This window comes from Dunckerocampus dactyliophorus, chromosome 2, assembly GCF_027744805.1.
Source record: "Dunckerocampus dactyliophorus isolate RoL2022-P2 chromosome 2, RoL_Ddac_1.1, whole genome shotgun sequence".
Lineage (NCBI taxonomy): Eukaryota > Metazoa > Chordata > Actinopteri > Syngnathiformes > Syngnathidae > Dunckerocampus > Dunckerocampus dactyliophorus.
In genome coordinates, this window is record NC_072820.1 from 8,430,002 (window position 1) to 8,451,003 (window position 21,002).

The window sequence follows — 21,002 nt, forward strand, 5'->3', positions numbered from 1 at the left end:
TCGCTCTCTCCCTCTCCCCTCCTCCTCCTCACACATAGATCATGTGTCGTTTTTGTTCCTCTGGGGGGGGGGGGGGAGTGAGGAGGCTGAGATAGGGACTGAGGAGCATCGTGGGACGTTCATGGAACAGCAATGGAATACACCGAGTCGTTAGAAAGTCTCAGAAATGCACAAGTGCGCGCGTCTCCCTTGACTCACCTGCAGTGTAGTCTAAACTGATGAAGAAGGAGCGGAATGGTTCTGATCCACCAGCACCACCAGCACAGACCCTCATTGTCTCCCCCTTCCACACACTGAGGCACTCCTTGCACGCCAAACACCTCAGAATTGTCTGATATTCCAATATTTTGTCATTTCATTCCTTTAAGAAGGATGAAATGTAGTTCTTACCCGGTGCAAACTACAGTCGCAATAACACATACACTAGAAATACAAGGGTGGAGACCACTGATTCCAAACACTGTGCCGTGTGCCATAAGAGATCATCAATTGTGCCTTGTAAATGACCAAATGTCACCTAGTTGGTCGGAAAATTTGTATAATTTACTATAAATAGTATCCTTGTAGTATAGTGCAGTCAAACCTCGGTTTTCGTCCACCCGATTTTGTTTTTTGTCAAAAATTTTTGAAACTTTGCCTCAGTTTTGTGTAATATTGCACTTATCAAACTAGCCCGTTTGCCATGCACTGTATCGTAATGTGAAATCGAATGCCCAGCCAATCACTGTCTGTGCATTTTATATTGAGTGCGGCTGCTAAATAACCCGCCATGGGGCCAAAGGAAGTCGCGAGTGCCAGCAAGTGGATAAAGAATGTGAGAAACACTGTCGAATTCGGTCTCGCCAGGATTTACGGGAAGACCGCATCACCAATAAGGTCCATCCATTCGTCATTTATAAACACTTCACATTGTTTTCTATAATTCTTCTCTATATTATGTATTTTTTGGGTGTCTGAAATTCACTCGATTTACATTATTTCCTCTGGTAAAATTGCCTGCGTTTTCGTATATTTCGGTTTTCGTCCGACCTTCTGGAACAAATTAATGACGAAAACCGAGGTACCACTGTGTAGTGGCTGGCAGAACAATTACATATTCTTCCACTAGATGGCAGAAGGTACACAATTACACGTACATAAACACCTGTTGCCATTAATACAACAGAATAAGTCAAAGCGTGCTTGGTGGTGTCCCGTGACATTTTTCTCCTGTAAAATATGTGCCTTGGTTCAATAAATGCTGGTGTAGACAACTACAATGCACCCCGTGTGGCATCATAAAGTTCCCATACGAAAGGTCCCGTATTGTACTATTTTTCAACGAGTCTCAGAGGTCCCACAGCAGTGTATTGGAAGGGCATTGTCCAGTATTTTAGGATTTTAGTGAGCCCTACCGGAAACATGCCGTTGTGTGTGTCTGTAGCTTTAATGCTAATGAGCTGTTTTGCCCATGCTGATGGTGGAATGGTTCTAATCCAGCATCACCACCAGCACAGACCCTGTAGTCTCTCCGCCCTCCACACAGCGAGGCACTCCCTGCACAGCAAACACCAGGCCCGCCGCACACAAAGGCTGGGTAAATACTTTTCCACTGAGGGCCCACTCACCACGCGAAGGCAGAGACAAATGCAGGGAGGATCCCCCGTTTCGTGCTTCTATTAATAGTAGCCACGACAACAATGTGCGCGGCTCAAGTGTGTGACATGCAGGAATGTGTACAGTCAGATAATAAGATGGGCTACAAAAGGAGGAGGTGAAAGGTCAGAGTCAGAAGTGATTGATGCTTTGTTTTGCAGATAAAATTCACTTTATCACACTGAGAACATAAAACACCGACACCTGTACACATCTAATGAGAGCCAATACTGGAGGAATAGCAATCGAGAGGTGTTTGTTGCTGTGGCTGTAGTTTGCACTGTACATTCCTCAGGGCGGTTTGTAAATGTCCAATATCTTGCCGGAAAATGACCATCGCCTTTGTCGAATACTTTTAACAGGGACACGTTTTACTCAGCACATTCACTGAAAATCACAACATTGAAAAATTAGTTTCAGGTCATCACACGAATGTCCGAGTCAGGTCTTGAGTCATTGATGTTGAAAGTCAGGTCCAAAGTCATCAAAAATCTTGATGAATTTGGATTGACTCGAGTTTGTCGGGATTTTTGTGCTCCCAAAAAATATGCGAGTCTTTGACAATATTGTCAAGCCAGGTCCAAAAATCATTCATTGGACTCGACTCGTGAGCTTGTGGATTAGTATGTCGGGATTTTTATGCTCCCAAAAAATAAAATCTCCATCCAGCCATCTTCTATGCCGCTTATCATCACTAGGGTCGCGGGTATGCTGGAGCCTATCCCAGATGACTTCGGGCGAGAGGTGGGGTACACCCTGGACTGGTCGCCAGCCAATCGCAAGGCACATACAGACAAACAACCGTTCACAAAATAAAGTAAATAAAGCCAATGAAATACTAGGGATGCAAACTGAAACTTGGTGCTGATGTAAATGCTAGTAAAAAGGATCGTAGCTCATTTCGGTGCTAGATGAATGCAGACTCAGCCACTGGCAACAAGTGCTCCGTACAATGACTCTCCGTCGCTCTTCACCACCTGAAAGTAAAAAGGCATTGTTTTTGGACAAAATTTATGTGCTTTCCATTTTTGAAGTACCGTTTCAGGCAGCGTTTCACCACCACTTCCGTTTCAAAAGTATCGATTTGCCACCGGTATCAGCCAACATGTAAACAAGACACAACCCTATTAAATACATCTTTCAAATGCAAAATAATTTTGAATGTTGTGTATTTTTTCAAAATAATTTTGAAATATAATAATAATTATATTGCAGTGGCAGGCGGTCCGGACCAGCAAGGCCTTCTCTGCTGGCCTAAACACTATCAGAAGCACTGACCTACATGTACAACATAAATTTTAGTATTTGTTCCATGAAATTGTATTAATTTATTCCCAACTTCATTTGGTAGCGTGTCTCTGTGTATGGGTATGTTCGATTTTTTTTGTCCAATCGGATTTCAGCTTCTATGTGTTGCCATGTCACTGTGATCTTCCCAGGGTATTCAGAATCAGGAGTGCTGGCCCAGTTTAGGTGTTTCAGATTTCAGATTCGCCTATTGTAATCTTTTTTTTTTTTTTTTTTTTTGAAATGTCATGTTATTAGATACATATTGATTCTGACCTGCTCCAGATGATGTTGTAGTGTAGAGGTTCGCAGTTGTTCAGAGCCAATGTATTCGAAGATAAAGGACATTTAACGGACATATTCATCCCAGTAGTTGCGTTTTTGTGTATTATTGATGGTTTGTGTATTTGCGATGTGGCAGTGCTGGTATTACGAGGTGGATTAGGTCACTCGAGTCCCCACGGAAGGCCCAGGTATGAAATGTACCACCCGCCGCTGTTACGGGACTCACACCCACATCTTAAGGATTCCAAAAAATTGGACTCTGGGGGAAAAATGTGAAACGGAGGCAAAAATAAAGTAACATCTTTTCCTCTGCCTCCTAATTTTTCTACATTATTTACAAGTTTGACATTCCTACAGGGACCCTTCAAGCGGTATGTAGTGTGTGCGTGTGTGTTGTTGTGCTTGTGCGAGGTGATTGTACAAACATTGTCACGCTCCGAAGCCTCAAACAATGTTAAACAAGTTCATGGCTCACATTGATGGATGATGTTGACACGCTTGTTGCATGCTGTGGCCTCTGCAGCGACGGCACCGCTGCGTCATTCCCGTCATTGGAACATTTCCACCGTTGTGCTGCAATGTGGGCGCAACTTTTAAAAAGCACTGAAGTCATCGAACGAAGCCCATGTCAGCGCTCAAATCTCATTTTTACGACTTGCGCTGGGAATCTATCCGTCAACATATTGTAATCACTGAAGGGGTGGCGCCAGATGACGTGGAGTGGGGGTGGGGTTTCCAGGTAGCCCCCACGTTATCCAATACGTTATATAGCTACTCGCTGCTGACTCAGCTCGATACGATAACGTGACACCCGAGACACATCACATGTATGATCGCTCATTTATAATCTGTGGGGACCGTGGCTCGCATTGCAGTTCAATCGATCGGCTCATTGATTGCGGCCACCATCCCTTAGACATAAGATACAGTATTATGTGAGATGTTATTATAAAATAATATTGAATAATAATACTTGCTAGATGAAATAAATAAATCAAATAAATTCAATTATATATGTAATTGCACATATAATTCATTACATAATTACATTACATTGTTTGGATTTTTAAAAATGACATAATTAAGTAGGTCATGAATAGTATATAAATCAGTAATAACATATTGTCAATATATTGGTCATGAAAACATGTCTAAATGATCATCGGAGTTGAAAACAATGTATCATATATTGTATATATATGTGTATTTATTAATATGATATATCATTATACAGTATATTAGAGCTGTCAATCGATAAATTGTGATTAATCACATAGTTCTCCATAGTTAACTCATAATTAATCGCACTTAATCGTAGATGGAAATAAGTTTTTATCTAGAATAAGTAGGGATGTAAATCTCTTTGTGGTAAATGATCCAATAACTACATCAAATTTTAGGAAAAAGGGATATCAATTTATTCCAAAAATAATATAAATTAAAAGCCCGTTAGTTTTTGCATGTTTAATGCCAGCGGAGTTTTGTCCCACTTTGTTTAACGGCCCTTGAACGCACCTTCTAACTTACTACTATACTACTATACAGTATTTTCCACCTTCTCCTTTCACCTAATATGTGCTCCCAAATGCTGATACTATGTGGGAATGCATAAAGGTCAGATTTGATGACCTCACTGAGTGCTAATGTGCGTAGTTGTTGGGTACACAACCCTTCTGAAAAACAAGTCCAGGCTTGTACTGGTGGACGGTGGGTCTGTATTCGTTTTGTGCTTTCAATTTGATGTTGTTCTTGTCATAGTTTTACACAACGCATAATAAATAAGATAAATTAGATCCCTATAATGTACGGTCATGGAAAAAATGATCAGACCACCCTTATTTCTTCAATTTCTTGTTCATTTTAATGCCTGATACAACTCAAGGTACCTTTGTTTGGACAAATATAACAATGACAACAAAATAGCTCATAAGAGTTACATTTTTTGGCAGTAAATGCTATAGCTATTCATGTAAGAACTTAAGTGATTTTGGTTATTATCAAGAAAACCATGGAAGTTGCTAGCTATTAGCCCTTAAATTCAACTCTTATGAGTTATATTTGTTATCATCATTATATTTGTCCAAACAAATGTACCTTTAGTTGTACCAGGCATTAAAATGGATCAATAACCTCAAGAAACAAAGGTGGTCTAATCATTTTTTCCATGACTGTACGTATGTTTTACTGATGTGTTGATGACTAGCTAGTGCTAATGCTAGCTAATACTAGCGCTGCTAGCTCTACAGCTACGGTCACGTTGACATAAGCCCCCAAATAGCGGTCCTTGGCTATGCCTGTTGTTAACGAGCAGCTTGTCCCCAAATTTTAGATCGCAGTTCAAAGCAAAAAAAAATCAGCCGAGTAACAGCTCGCATCTAAATAAAACACTCGTTAGTTGGGACCCTCACATGCCAAGGTACCGCTGTATAAATGACAATAAAAAATACAGACAGTGCTCCAGTACCTTCTCGTTTCTCTGGCAAGTCGACGTACTCCGTGACAATTCCAGTCACAGATACAAATAACTTTGGTCTTGTTGCAAGAATCATCTCCCAGGGCTTTGAAACTAAATTTACCAATCAAAATACCCTTTTCTTTGAGCATTTCTGCTCAATATTTGTTCCCGCTTGTGGCTCCACAGTCACCGCTACTTCCTCAATCTATGGTGTGAGCCGAGCGTCAGACAGGACGCGCACACATTAATCGCACGGAAAGAAAAATAAAGCCGTTAAAGGAAACTTCCCAACGAGTTAACTTTGGCAGCCCTATTATATATTCGACTACTATTACAGATTGATTGTTATTCATTGACTACAGTATTTAGACCGTTACATTGACAGGAAGTGAACATGCAGCTTCTATTCTTCCTGTGGGAATTTTTATCCCTATGTGTCTGATGGGGCTGGGTCAGGTCCTCTTCCACACCCAGCTCATCCAGCCATGCCTTAATGGCAACTAGGGCTCAGTCATGCCCTAAAAAAACACTCTACAAAGTTATCTTGGTAGGTGATTCAGTGTGAACTGAGAGGTCTGGTCTTATGATTATGAAATCAATCATGGCAGGGTGTCCAAACTTTTTTTCCACCGAGGGCCACATAGTGAAAAAGCCAGTCGACGTTGTTTGTTGTTTTCATGTTTAATTGTATTTTAGAAATAGCTTTTCCAGCCACACTTTGGACACCCCTGAATTAAGAGGTGTGTCAATTCTTTTGTCTCAAGAGTCCAGATATCCTTTCACAAGATTGATGCTGCCTTTGTGATGCAGGTAATTGCCGATGGTTCCACCCAGTACCAAAGGTAAACTGAGAGAATATAGGACACAAAAGATCATCCCAGATGACCAAACTTTATGTCAACAAGGAGGGTGGAAAAAGGCTCAGTCGTCCAGTTTTTTTTTGTTTTTCTCGTCAGAGTTTAAATTTCAGTCCCGGGGGTCGTGGCCTTCTGAGAAGAGGCGGGGCAGGGAACCTGTCGCCGAGAATAAAAAGGCCCATCATCTGAAGAGGTGCAGGCTTGTTCATGCGGTGGTCTGCTGGTCAGCCAGCTGCCTGCAGGAGATCCCATGTGGCAAATATTGTTCTGCCGCTGCAGCCGCCTCTCAATCCCACCCAGCCGTGCAGAAGAAGCTGTTTGAGGGACCAGAGCTCAGGGCGTTAGGGTGAACACTAAGGCGTGACTTTTAGGGGGGATCCGGCACCCTATTAACAGCAGGATGGGTCAGTCCAGCACTGCTTTTAAGGGGCCCTTGGCGTCTAGTCCTTCCTCAACTCACAGCCAACACAGCTGGACTGGCCACTCACTCCCACAGACGCTCCTCTAGTTCGTTTAAGACGCTGAGGTTGACGGCTGCAGTTGACAAGTTGTGTGTTTATGGAGTGTGTGTCTGTGCAACAGGCCTCAAATAGGTCCCTCAGGGCCACAACAATAAAACTACATCCACCTCACAGGAGACGAGAGTGGGATCAGAATAAACGAGGAGGGAAGCGGGTAGGTCTGGGGTCTGAAACTCACGGCTCGCGGGGTCTACCATATTTTGTGGGCCCCTACTTGACATCAAAAATCACTATTAGTGTGGCCCACACACGCTGGGCGCACAAGAGGTAGTGGTCAGAGGCACTTAAGCTTGCTTAAAAGGAGGAGGATCTTTAAATAGGCAAGAATTATCCAACACTGAGCTTACAGAGAGCTTCGTCATAATTATAGTAAACAACCCAGATATCAAGGTAACATTGAGACAATGTTGGTTGTTGTTGATTTTCCATCAGAATGGTTGACATTGAAATTTCAATGAAAAGATGCTGATGAACTGCTGCCAAACCGATCAAACATAACATGTTGACAGCAGTGACATTGAGACAATCGATGCAAAAATGAATGAAAGAAAATAAAACCTATATAAACCTGTATGAGATAGAACCATATATCTTATATATGAAGCTTATGACATCCCGACGGTATATAAAGCAGGATTTTAATGAAATGCTGGTGTTGGAACAGCAGTATCATCGTTGTAATATCACTGAACCCACATTGATTTTTAGTTACAAAGTTACATTACAATGCTCACATTAGTCGAAACACAAAGGAAATGGTGTTGATCTCTGGTTCTGAAATCAATGTTTACATTTTAGCAGCGGGTGCAAACTGATGCTAATTAAACATTGGAAGTCCCACATTCAAAATTCAACGTAGATTCTACATCGTTTCAATGTCACCTTGCTAACTGGGAACTATGTTGACTCCAAACTTGCAACTTAAGTGACTCGTCACACAAGATGATCCAACAGAAGCGCTGGATGAGCTATTAGGCTTTTTCCAAGGATAATGGCCATTCTGAGTGACACGAGGTTTTATTATTGTAGTTTGCACCAAGAAGACAAAAACAGGGTGAACAATGTGACAATCTTGTACCGGATGTCACTGCGCAGGTGTACCTAAAATTGTGGGCAGTGAGAGTGTATCATGCCGAACCGAGAACAGACGCCAAACGATGTCCATTACAAACCTTTTAATCGAGTTGCAGAAAGCAATTTACACTTGGATATAAACAGACAGTAACACCTTCATTTTTGATCACTTCCCCCTTACCATTGATGACGCTGAAATGTTAACAAAAATCAAATGATCAGCAAGACTTGATTGATTCAATACATTCCTCTTTATCAGGGTGGGAGATTTGGGCCCAGTCCATCTGAATGCCAATTGCATTCATACGTGTTAAAACCAAAAAGGGGGGGGGGCACTAACCTCAACCCGCCATCTGTTTAGTGTCCAACTGAAAACACACACACTTTGATGTGTAATGATTTTAGCCAAAGTGGCACAGCATCAACATGCAGTGCTGGAGCTGTCAGCAAGGACCAAACATGTCGGTGCGTTCAAGGACACCGCTAAGCTGCTGCAACACACTGTGTGCCATGTTGTAAAATCAAAATGGACACATGACAGCCTGCTGCATAAGCGGCCAGCGTACGGCGAAACGGGGGGGGGGGATCCAGAGCAACTATGGGCCCCTGGGCTGCACTTTGGACACCACTGTTCTAAACCTTAACACTGGGAGGCTAAAAACTCCAAAAATAAAGACAACCAGTGTCTTCAAGTGTCTGTACACACACACAGATAGGAAATGGACTGCACCCAAATCTCGAAAATGAAGAGCGACCGCTCCCGACCTGTAGTCGACCAGCGGCGGTTCTTCTCATTATAGCTTCCAGGAGATGAAATGTAAGGCAGTGTGAGCGCCTGCTAAGAGTTCGAAGGTCATCTGTCCCCTAGAATAACAACATGAACACTACAGTAACTATGCACTTCCAAAGGAGGAGCAGACACAGAAAAGAAGTGAAAACCCACCTGAGACAAACCAAAATCAAGAACGTTCTGCTTTGGTGAAGCAGCGTGGATACATAAAGCTGATTCTCATTCGTATGTTGGCAAGCAAACACGTATTTGGACATTCCTGCCTTCAGAATGCTGATTGTGTTTCTACTGATATTGTACACGTCGCAGCATGAAAATACGAGATGAACAATTGACACAAGTGTGCAGATGCAAAGAGGACTTTGAGATTGAAGCAAATAAAAAGCAGCTCGTTCCTGCCAACGAAAGCGGCTGCAATCTCGGAGGAAGCACACGTGGTGACGTCAAAGGGATTCAGGTTTCCTCGAACACGGCAAACAGATAGCAGGCCTGCCTGTGAATCTAACAATGGCTCTCAGTAACAAAATAAATAATGAAAACATATACATATATATATATATATATATATATATATATATATATATATATATACATATATATATATATATATATATATATATATATATATATATGTATATATATGTATATATATGTATGTATATATATATATATATATGTATATATATATATATATATATATATATATATATATATATATATATATATATATATATATATATATATATATATGTATATATATGTATATTTACAGTCCACAATCAAAAAGTGTCACTGATTTCTGAAGCACAGGGAGATCTGCAGCAGCGGGAGGACGGAATAGGTTCTGACATTCAGTCCAGTGCCGACCCGCACATGTCGAGGCGGACAGTACACACGCACACGCACCCACTCGATCCAGTGTCCAAGTGAAACCTATCAGAGATGATGAGCTGGAAGATTATTAGGAATAAATCCCACAAGAACATTTTGTAAAATAATTTACTCTTCTTGTTTTCACTCCGATTGGAGAATCAGATCAAATAAAAGTTGTATTTAAAAGTTGCCAAAAACACATCAAAATGAAATCCTCCTTTTGTCGGTCATCCACTTGAGACAACCAACATCTAACGTCGACACAATGAAGCAGGCAGCAGGTCGGTGGCTGCTGCTGGCCTCTGCTTGGGAGGAAATGGACAGAAGTGAACGAAGGGAGGCGAGGGGGGGGGGGGGGCGCTGCTGCAGCAGCTGTTTAAAAAGTAAAAATCTAAATCTGCTATTTACGTTGAGGAAAGTGAATACATTCAGGCAGCAAAAAAAAAAAAAAAAAAAAGAGAGAGAGGAGTGCCACCTCTCCCTGGTTCGAGGTACGTTTGGCACTGCTAATACTCGATCCGTCCCTGCACCGAGTCAGCTTCACCCAAGCTTGACGCGTCTGCTCTTCCAAAGTCATTCATGTGACACCGGAGATCAAACGTTCAAATGCGGGGCGCCGGACAGGAAATGGGCGGATCCAGTCACCCCCGTGTGGCCTACTGCGGCCATCAGTCGGCGTCTTTGGTTCAGAAGGCACGTGTGTGCGCACATCACCACAAAACTAATTTGATTTGAAGTAATCTCCTTTGATATGGAAAAACCCCACAGTGTGAAGGCCGCTTGGACACTTGGGTTTCTTTCTTGCTTTTCCCGGCTTCCTGTGCGGTAGTCCATCGGGAGGGGCCGCAGAACAGAGTGCCGCGCACTCAGATACCGTTGGTGAGGTCTGTGATGACATTGGCCCTTACCAGCTTGCGCAGGAACTCTTTCTCCTTAGATATGTTGTGGGTCCAAGACTGGGGGAATCAGACGAAACAATTGGGAAGATTTTGTGTTGACACAGGAATGCACAACATCTGTTTTAGCCGTAACATTGGTTGGATTCACATGGGCATGGACATCATGTAAACACACTGACCGCACATTTGATTCTACTAATCTAATGTCCATTTTTGCCGCTTCACTCCATCAGTTTTTCAAAAATAGATTAATAAGTGGTTAAATAAATAAACAATCAATTCATGTGGTTTCCCAACTGAATACAGCTTATTATTGGTCAAACATGTGCACGTTTAAGCAAAGGTTGGGTATTTTTTCTGCTTAAATTAAGCATTTTCAAGCATAAAAATGGCTAAATAAAAAAAATATTGATGTAGTATTCTACATCAGCCACTAGGTGTCAGTAATGTTAGCGTAACGTTCGTTGAGACACACACGCGCCAGACTTGATCGCTGGCTTTTATTGCAGGTTTGTATTATCTCACAAAAGGCACAATCAACCCTAATAAAAATCCCCAATAAAAACACCATTGGCAAGCTGAAACTCAACTCTGAACCCCCAACATCACTTCCTGTCTGCCACTCACTCAGGTCCACATTTATAGCAACACACACTAGCACGAGCCCTTTTTACACTTAAGAAAAATATCACCGCGACACTTTTAGCGAGCATGTTTGGGTTACCCTGGATCAGTGTATACGGTATTTGAGGCAAACGGTGGTCACAACAGATACTGACTGGTTTTCGGACCTCTCCGGAGCACCCCCAATACAGTTAAACTACTGTATTTTCCCGACTATAAGTCGCTCCAAAGTATAAGTCGCACCAGCCAAAAATGCACAATGAAGAGGAAAAAAAAACAACATAATTCGCACTGGACTATAAGTCGCATTTTTTGGAAGGCAAGTTATAGTAATAACAATAAAATAGGGGAGGACAGGCTAAATAGGCATCTGATAATAGGTGGTACGTTAACGTAACATAATTGTTCAGATAACTACAGCCTAAACAACCCGCACAGTCATCGATAGTCATCGCCTTGGCACCTACCTGGGCGTGGAGACGTAACTGCCCTGTTGACAAGCCTCTCCCGGCAGCACGTTGTCCAAGCACCCATTGGTGAAGTAGCTGTGGCCATCTAGCTATTAGCCTGCGATTAGCTTAGTTTCTTTCATCGCAGTTAGAGTATCCTCCGCTTTTTGCCAGCCCCTCACAAGAGTCTCATTCACTCCAAACTTTCTTTCTGCTGCTCAATAACCATTTTCGGCTGCATATTTCACCAATCAGAGGCGTCGATGGCGCCATTTCCGTAGACAAACATGACGATGTGCAGTAGAAGCTACATGTCGATTGCTAGCAAAATAGCGTTACTTTTCAGTACATTATTTCACATTTGTGAGCAAAATGTATTGAAAATAAAAGTGAAAATGGGTGAAACGTGTTCTTTATTAAAATCTTCACCCTGGCCGCAGTTTTCCAAAAGCTGAGTTTTTAAAGACAAAAATCTCCGTATGCATGTGGATGGGAGGCTAAAACGCATCGAAAAATGCGCGGTTTTAAAATATACGTATTTTTGTGGACAAGGCCTCAGTAGTCTTTATAAGTTGACGTTTACATTGTAAATTTTCAGTGGCACAGGAGTGATAGGAGTAGCAGATACTGGCAAACAAGCCTAGAGTGTCCTCTCGTGGCTGTCAGTGTGAAAAAAAACATACGTCGCTCCGGAGTACGAGTCGCAGGACCAGCCAAACCATGACAAAAAGTGTGACTTTTTCGGAAAGTCCGGAAAACACACGACACATTTTAGAGTTTCATGCTGTCTGATCAGCATCTTGATAAGACGCACCTGTGAGGTGGATACATTATGAATCATAAATGATGAATGCTCACTAAAACACAGATTTAGACAGATTAGTGGACAATATTTGAGCGAGATAGGCCTTTTGTGACCACAGAAAAAGTTAAAATCTTTTGAGTTCAGCTCATGAAAAATGGGAGCAAAAGCAAAAGTGTTGCGTTTATATTTTTGTTGAGTGCATGTCTTAAACGGTTTGTTTACTGTTATTTATCGGGTAACATGATTGTAAAGGTGACTATGGGGATGTTACCTAATGTCCAGATGGCTCTAATAATGTTAAAAACTGTATTTAGAAGGTCGTAAACAGGTTTTCTACCGCACAACTACGAAAATATTCCATTTATTAATATTGAATCCTACTTTGCGGAAGTTCACTTATCACGGTCAGGTCTGGAAGAAATTAACCGTGACGGATTACTGATTTATTAATGAGGGTGCATTATTTTTTACTGCAAAATAACGAACAGAATTTAAAACGAAACAAAACAGGAGTACGGGGCTGGGATCAACCCCGCACCTCCTGGCTTAAAATGCAGCAGCGATACCATTAAAGGAGTGGCAGGTAAGTGGCTAAATTCTGCCATTTACTCTTATTGTGCTGTGTGATAAAATACTATTTAACATCTAATTTACATGTAGGCTTAGGTCAGATTAAAAGTAAGTAACCCCCTTAAAAGTGAAGAAAGGAACTCATCTAAAATGGAATCTATTTTTTTATACTTGTAGTTTGTCAAGTGACAAGCCATCCTTGAAACACAATAACCCGATAACAGAACAGACTCCTTCTTTATCTTTATTGATCAACTTCATTATCTGAGCTCAGAAGACCAAACAACGGCACGGGACAGCAGCCATCAAACGCTCCACAAGGCCCGCAATGAATGGCGAATGATGACAGCGTAGATGAAGGCGATAATAAACGCCAACATCTCACTGGGAGTTTAGAGGAAGGTTATCATCAAACGGCGTTCATGGTTTACACACATCAGCACTAGGGTGACATCGCTGCTTGCGCTGGCTTTCAGTATAAACAGTGTGAGAAAGAGGATAAAAGATGATTTAGCACGTCGCTCTTGGGCCCTTACGACTGAGTGATAACAAAGGCATGTGGGAAAATGTGTCGTTTATTTCTTCTTTTTTTCTTCTTCGTGAACTCATTTTTCCAGCATTTCCAAACACTGGCCAGAAAAATGATACTCAGAGCTGCAGATAAATACATGAATTGCCAGATGCAGCTCCCGTATGGAATAAACCATGCCACAAAGTACGTCATTGAGGACAGGAGTTGCTGATGCACATGAAGCTAAGATCGGCAGTGTAATTCATTGTAAGTATGAATGCTGACTCATGTGTCTACTTAGACAGCACTCAGGCATTGCACAATGCACTCATTTGGCTTATCACAATTTATATTTGGAAAAAATGATTTTCTGAATGATTTCAACCATTTTTTGCATGCAAACATGCTGAATTTTGCATATTTCCTGATCAAATAGGGCAGAAAGCTGAGATGAGGCGGATCTCTCCTCTCAGCTTAAGTGTGCCCGCTGAGCCTACCATCCGAGTGCACTCACTGAGTGCACTGGATGACAAATGGTGCGTGCCCGTTTCGGTTTGTCAGCATGTCGCCAATATAATGTGACTTTAATGTAAGTGTGACATCCTTATACTTGCTAAGGACTAAGTGGAGTACACTGCAGTACTCCACCTCCACTTGAAGGGCCAGGGGGGTGTGCGTGATCTGGAAGATGCTTGTCGGGGCTGTCCTTCCATCAAGAGGAAAAGTGTTCGTTCGTTCTTTTTTTTTTTTTTTTTGGACAGCAGCATCAACTTGAGCTAGATTTAGTCAAACGCATTACATATATTTTTATGCTCTGCTGAATGAATGAATGAATTTAACCGCCAAGATGGAGGATTATATATCCAAGCTCAACAGAAGGTGATCAGACTTTTACAACAAAGTAACAGAGCCTTTCCTGAAGAAGGACACATCGCATGTACTTCACACACAAATAAAAAGGTAAGGAGCACAAATGTTTCTGTCAAATCAATAAATGGGACTAAGAAGCTCAGTAATCCCTGGTTTCTCACAGTGAATTGGTTCCAGACCCGACCGTGATTAGTGAATTTCCATGAAGTAGGATTCCTTATTTAATCAATGGAATAGTTAAAATAGTTAAGAGCATAGAAAACCTGTTTACAACCTTATAAATACGTTTAACAGTATTAGAGCCCTCTAGACATGAAATAACACCCCTTAGTCAGCTTTACACTCTTATTACCCAATATAGTAGACATAATACGAGTAAATGAGTCATTTAAGACTTGTGCGTGTTACTATACATGTATTCTCTAGGGAAGCTGAGTGGCGGGCGGACAGCAGATGATGTCCGAGCTTAAGAGTTGAGTGGGTTACGGCCAGGACATTGTTTTTATCAGGGATTTCTATTAGGTGTTATTGTGCGTGATAATTCAAACCTGCAATAACAGCCTGTTGTTCCGGCAACCAAGACTGGTGGTTGTGGTCTCTTCGAACATTACGGTAACATTACTGACACGTAGTGACCAGTGTAGAATACTACATATCAGTCATAGCGTCTTCAAATGCATCTTCTGAATGTCTCATATTTATATATTTTTAGTTCATTTAACCATTTTTATGCTTGAAAATGCTTAATGTAGGCAAAAATAAAGAAAATATGCTTCAATATGTGAAGTGTAGCTGCAAATTTTGAACCGCAAAGTGGCAAGGGATGACTGTATTTGAAAATAAAGTGGCATATTAACATTAAAAAAAAAAAAACTGTCAAAGAATCAGTGCCTCATTCGCCGTGAACCTCACTGCACGGCACTGATGCAAGTCATTCAAACAGCTGTAAAATAGTATACTCGCATCTGCCTTGAGGTCACTCATTTAGCTACATAAGCAGTGGCTATTATTAGACTACATTGACCTGTACGCTTTATGTATAGAAGTTACCAAATGACTTGTTTACAGATTTATGCAGTGTTTGTCTATAAATGAAAATGTAAGCATCTTAAATCTGTGTAACACTCACCTCTTTGATAGCAGACATCTTGACAGTCTCGTAATAGTGCAGTGGGGCGTGGGGCATGCTCATGTCGTAGCCAAAACCGGCTACGGCCACCTCATCACAGTTATGCAGCGCCATCGTTATGGCAACCGTGCCTAATGTTGGAATGTTCTGTGGTGAAACATATACAAATTCTTGATCAATCTCATACCCTCGCGATGTTTTGGTGTTAAACTTGCTGAGGGACACAAGGGTCCCATCCGACTCCCATATCCCCTTCTGTCTTCGCCTCTGCTAACTGACTTTGAACACCGGGTGATTAACTATTACCTGTAAGACGTGACCCCCTTCTATGACACTGATCTACAGGGTTGAACTGTGCTTCCTAATCGCCTTGGGCTGCCCCAGATCGCAGGGAGGGAGGTGTGGGGGTACAGATTGAGTGTGTGTGTGTTTTGTTTAAAAGAAGAAAGAGTGGAGGGAGACCCCATTTAAATCATTACCCTGATTTGCAGCCCTCGGGGTAGGTGGACCTGGACCAGCAGATGGCCAACCCCCTACTGAGCGCTCTGATACAGATTAATTTACACACACACAAAAGCTAAACATAACCAATCAACCTACTCATTCATTTCCATATACATAAACATACAGTATGATGATCAAAAGGGGAGATGGGAAAAGGCTGGAAGGGCCCAAAAAAAGACCAAAATCCTGCCATCGGTATTGCATGAGACAACAGCACTACATTCAGAAACACAAATGTGCTAATACAAATGAGCAGACGCGCACACACGCCCACCAGATGCCCACATGTTGAACACATGTTAGGTTCATGAAGGGGTGTTCTGATGGACACATAGGGCAACGCTGGGGTGATACACTCACGTCCCCACTAGTTCACATAATATTCCCGCTTTATTTTCCGGCTAAACATGACCCTGAACACGTACGCACGTACACCCACAATGCTCTCGCCATTGACACTAGACTATGAGAACACACACCTTCACGTGTTTTAAACAAATATTTCTGGAAATAAACCGGCCTTCTGGCAGAGCGATACAATCTAGCCAAATATGGACCGGCTACTTTAAAGCAAGTTAACAGGATAGCGATCGCGACACATGCAAGAATGTAGTCATACAGACCCGACTTCATGTAAGAATGCAGATAGGCATGTGAGAGGCGCTATTTTCATGTGCTACATTCATTATTTCTGAAGTGGAAGATAAGCTTTCACTTCTGTTTGATTGCCTTGCATTCAACTATTCCATGTCTTTATGCAACACACCATGCACACACACAATTGTAGAAAATCATTTGAACGACAGACATAGTTTTTTAATATTCTTGCGCACAACATTATGTAACATTCTCTTAAAATTCAATTTGAGAAAAACGTGGCGGTGCTACACTTGTGACCTTTAGGGAAAGGTAAACAGTTAAACAGTTTAAGAGCAGATCATTTGTGAAGACATTTGGCTGTGTGACAAAGATTCTGTAATTATGTATTTTTCTGGCATTGGTAAGGTTCACTACAAAATACTGCAGTTTTCTTACAATGAAATCAACAGTTACTAGTATGGAGTTAAAGTTGCGGATTGATTCTTTTACTTTCTCCCGTTTGTTTTGTATGCCCTCATGCCAGATGAGAGCATTTTAGGCTCCACTGACTGCCAACTCTCAATCACCTTAGGAAGGCGAATACTTTTTGCCTGTTTTCTGTGATCCTGAACAAATTCCTGATTCTGTCCTTACACACAGAAGAGGAAATTATAAGCCAATTTCCAAGCCTAATGCGGGTAATTCTTGACTGCTGGCTCATCATGAAGGTGCAAGTGTGTGCCTGCATGCGTCTTACCCCTCTTCCCATTATGCCATTGTTAAACGGCAGGCCGATGAACTGGAAGGCAGCCTCCTGGATGAAGTAGGGGTTCAGGATTCTCATCTCGCTGGGCTCACGAGGCACATGCTGAGCCACAGACTTCCAAAAACCCTCTGTTCCTCGCTGGGGTGCGGCACAACCCAGGAAAAAAAAGAAAGACAAATGTGTGTCATTTCAAAATAAGAACATTAGGATAAAAACACAAAACCAGCAACTATCTGAATACATTTGCAGTGAGTGAGCTGAAAGGCTGTTTGGTACAAAAGCCACCCAGAAGATGGACTTCTTCCTTAATTGGGAAACAAGGTCAAGGGGCTCCTAGGACAACTGTAATTAGTGTGTGAGGGATACTGCTTCCCTCAGGGTGTGGGCAGCGGCATTATATCTGCCCTCTTCCTGCTTTGGATACGTAAGCTACGCCAACGTAACACACATAAGTGCACTACTCGTGTTTGTTATCAGCTAATGATAGCAATTTGGCAAAGTTTAGCCAATAAAGTTAGCTATTATTGAATGTACAGTATAGCAAATTGACTTCAAATTGCCACTTGTATATGTGCAAGCGCTATGTACATGTATGTGTATACGAGACAGGCGAGTCCACTTTTATGCAGTTTAATTCGTTTTTGTAAAAAATACAGACATCTTTTTAGTACAAGCTCTTCATCTATCTATCCATCTTCTTCTGCTTATCCGAGGTTGGGTCGCTGGGGCAGTAGCGTCAGATGAGAAGCCCAGGCTTCCCTCTCCTCAACTGCTTTGTCCGGCTCCTCCTGAGGTGTTCCCAGGTCAGCTGGGAGACACAGTCTCTCCAACATGTCCATGTTTAAGGACTCCTGCAGGCCGGACGTGCCCTGAACACATCCCCATGTAGGCGTCCAGGAGACATCCAACCCAGATGCCCTAGCCACCTCATCTGGCTGCTCTGCAGCGACTCTACTTGAGTTTCTCCCGGGTGGCAAAAATCCTCACCTTATTTCTAAGTGAGAGCCAAGCCACCCAATGGATAAAAGTCGTTTTGGCTGTTTGCACCCGCGATCTTGTCCTTTTGGTCACTACCCAAAGCTCATGAGGGTAGAAAAACAGATTGACTGGTAATATGAGAGCTTTGCCTTTTTTCTGTTTAAAAAATATACTTTGGAGCGAGTTAAATACGGTCCCTTCAAGAGTGTTTTCATCAATATGGGCTTGTTTATGTGTTACTTTCTGGTGGCAGTTGTTTATAATGGGACAATATTCTTCCAAGTATGCAAATGCGTTTCTGTAGCACATGTGTGTTTCCATTTGTCAAGCAAATGGATTTTTAATTGTTGAGACAAATTCACTGAAATATTCACAGCTCTGTGAATCTGGATACAGCAGTTGCACATGACTTCTTTCCATACAGTATGTACAGCATGTATTACATATCTCATTCGATAAGAAATGACATACAAAGGCTGCTCTGACTGGATAGGAGGATCCCCTCCCCCTCCATGGCGGAGTTGAAACATTATCCTCGACTTACATCAGAGGGAGAATATGGCATTTCAAAGGAAGTGAATCAAATCACACCTTGACCTGAGGGCGTTGTTAGAGACCTCAAGACTTTTTACATAAAGCCATCATCATTAGGTGCTCGGGAAGTATGTTAGACAAGCTGCAGCACCTGAACACAATAATTCAACTTAATGAAATGCACTTGCTCTCGTCAGTCATGCAAAGCATCAAATGCAAAGCCTTGTTGTCTGCGCATTACACCTTAGCACAACTTCCTGACAATCACTTCGCACCTCCTGTGACATTCATCTTCTTTTTCCACATTAAGGTGTCGCATGATAAACAGACGGACCATGCAACAAACCGGCAGTGCGTGATGGACTTGGCCAATAGTGTGACTTCCTAAAAGGAATAAAGCCGGGCGGATCAGAAAATGAAAATGGGAATCACCTGTTCAAATAGCGCTTGTTCGGCTACCTTTGATACATCCGTGCATGACTGTGTGTGACTGTGTGTGTTGTGCGTGTACGCTGGCGTAGGTAACAAGTCTCCTGGATTTAACAACAGTGGCGGCTCTTTTTGAACGTAGGCCCAGTGCTGTGCTTTTGGCAAGCTGTAACAGGACCAGCAGCTCATCTCTCCTGTCAACACAGCTTGTGTTTGCCAGGAATCTATTTAGCAATGCTGTGTGGATGTGTGTATGTCTTGAGTGCGCTGAATAAAAACAGTCAAGCATACTTTTCTTTATTCGAGGACAGAGACAAGCTAAATGGTACACACAATACACGCCCTCACTTTGCACAGCAATGACCCGGCATGTATGGGGTGGAGAACTCTTTGATGATCTTCACAAAACTGGACAAGTGCAGGTGCCTTTGGAGAAAAGGTGCTGCACTGCTGCGGTGTGTTGGCTGCAGCTGTTTACAGTGAACGTCATCGGCTCAGTTTATAGTAATACTACTAGGACAACACTCAGTGTTTCCCATACATTCATTTATTCGTGGTGGACCACCACAGATACATTTGGACCGCCACAAATAGATGTGGCGCTGCCTGTTTGCTCTCGCTCATAACACATTATAATGGGACTGTCTGCGAATGTATGTTGTCGGTGTTACCTTAGTGACTTTGTCACTATATATTCACAGTATACTCACCTACAGATTCTAATTTTTTGAAAAAAGATAATCCCTTGGTTATCCTTGTTTAGACAATTTAATATTTTTGTTATAGAAACCTTGTTTATGACCTTTTCAATATGGATAATTACATTATTAGAGCCTTCTAGACATGAATTAACATCCCTGTAGTCACATTTACACTTGTATTATTCAGTATAGTATACATATAGTGGACATAAGGGTAAATAAGCCATCTAAGTGTGTGTTGCTACAAATGTGTTCCCTAGGGGAGCCCAATGGCAGGCAGACAGGAAGTGAGGTAGGGGGTTCACAGTTGAGTTTTAGCTTGGCGTAGGTTACGGCTGTAATAGTAGTCGTGTTCTAATTAGGGATTTTTATTAGGGATTATTGTGCCTGCTATGAGATAATTAAAATGTGCAATAAAAGCCTGTTTCTCCGGCAATCAAGTCTAATGTGTGTGTGTGTGTCTCACCAAACATTACAGTAACATTACTTATTGAATGAGTCTTCCGAATGCCTTATTTGTATCTTTGTTCAAACTATGTAAAAATTAGCTTCAATATGCATATTTGTTTGACTACAAGGCCGTATTCAACCACAAAGCAGCATGATTTATTAATTAATAAATCCATGACGGCTCTTCTCAACAAGCAGTTGGTCAGTAAAAACATTTCCTCAACTGTTATAAAGGCAATAAAGACTGCTATCAATCAACAAGCTTCCACTGTATTGTTTTTAGAGCTCTTTGCATATTGGTGTGAGAATTTAATGGTGCATATACAGTAAAATGCAGTACTAGTAAGAGTATAGGGAGCAGCTTTAAAAGGTTAAATGCATGTTGTGTAAGACGGACAATAGAAGTAGCAAGAAGAGTGGGAGTAGC

At 41.8% G+C, this 21,002-nt stretch overlaps 1 protein-coding gene across 6 annotated transcripts in view; it reads right to left on the reverse strand.

Annotated features, from left to right (window-relative positions):
- Nucleotides 1-9,628: 9,628 nt before the first annotated feature.
- The window catches only part of st3gal3b (ST3 beta-galactoside alpha-2,3-sialyltransferase 3b), a 61,220-nt gene continuing 49,846 nt past the window's right edge, over nucleotides 9,629-21,002 (reverse strand). For 4 of the 6 annotated variants that reach the window (XM_054754558.1, XM_054754588.1, XM_054754577.1 and 1 more), the window contains 3 exons: nucleotides 17,475-17,621; nucleotides 15,635-15,781; nucleotides 9,630-10,733 (listed from right to left, as the gene is read on the reverse strand). In XM_054754558.1, coding sequence (XP_054610533.1) covers nucleotides 10,644-10,733; nucleotides 15,635-15,781; nucleotides 17,475-17,621 — 384 coding nt within the window. In that variant the 3' untranslated portion in view covers nucleotides 9,630-10,643. Of the gene's footprint in view, nucleotides 10,734-15,634; nucleotides 15,782-17,474; nucleotides 17,622-21,002 lie in introns of all 6 variants that reach the window. The other 2 variants (XM_054754567.1, XM_054754597.1) reach the window with 1 other exon arrangement.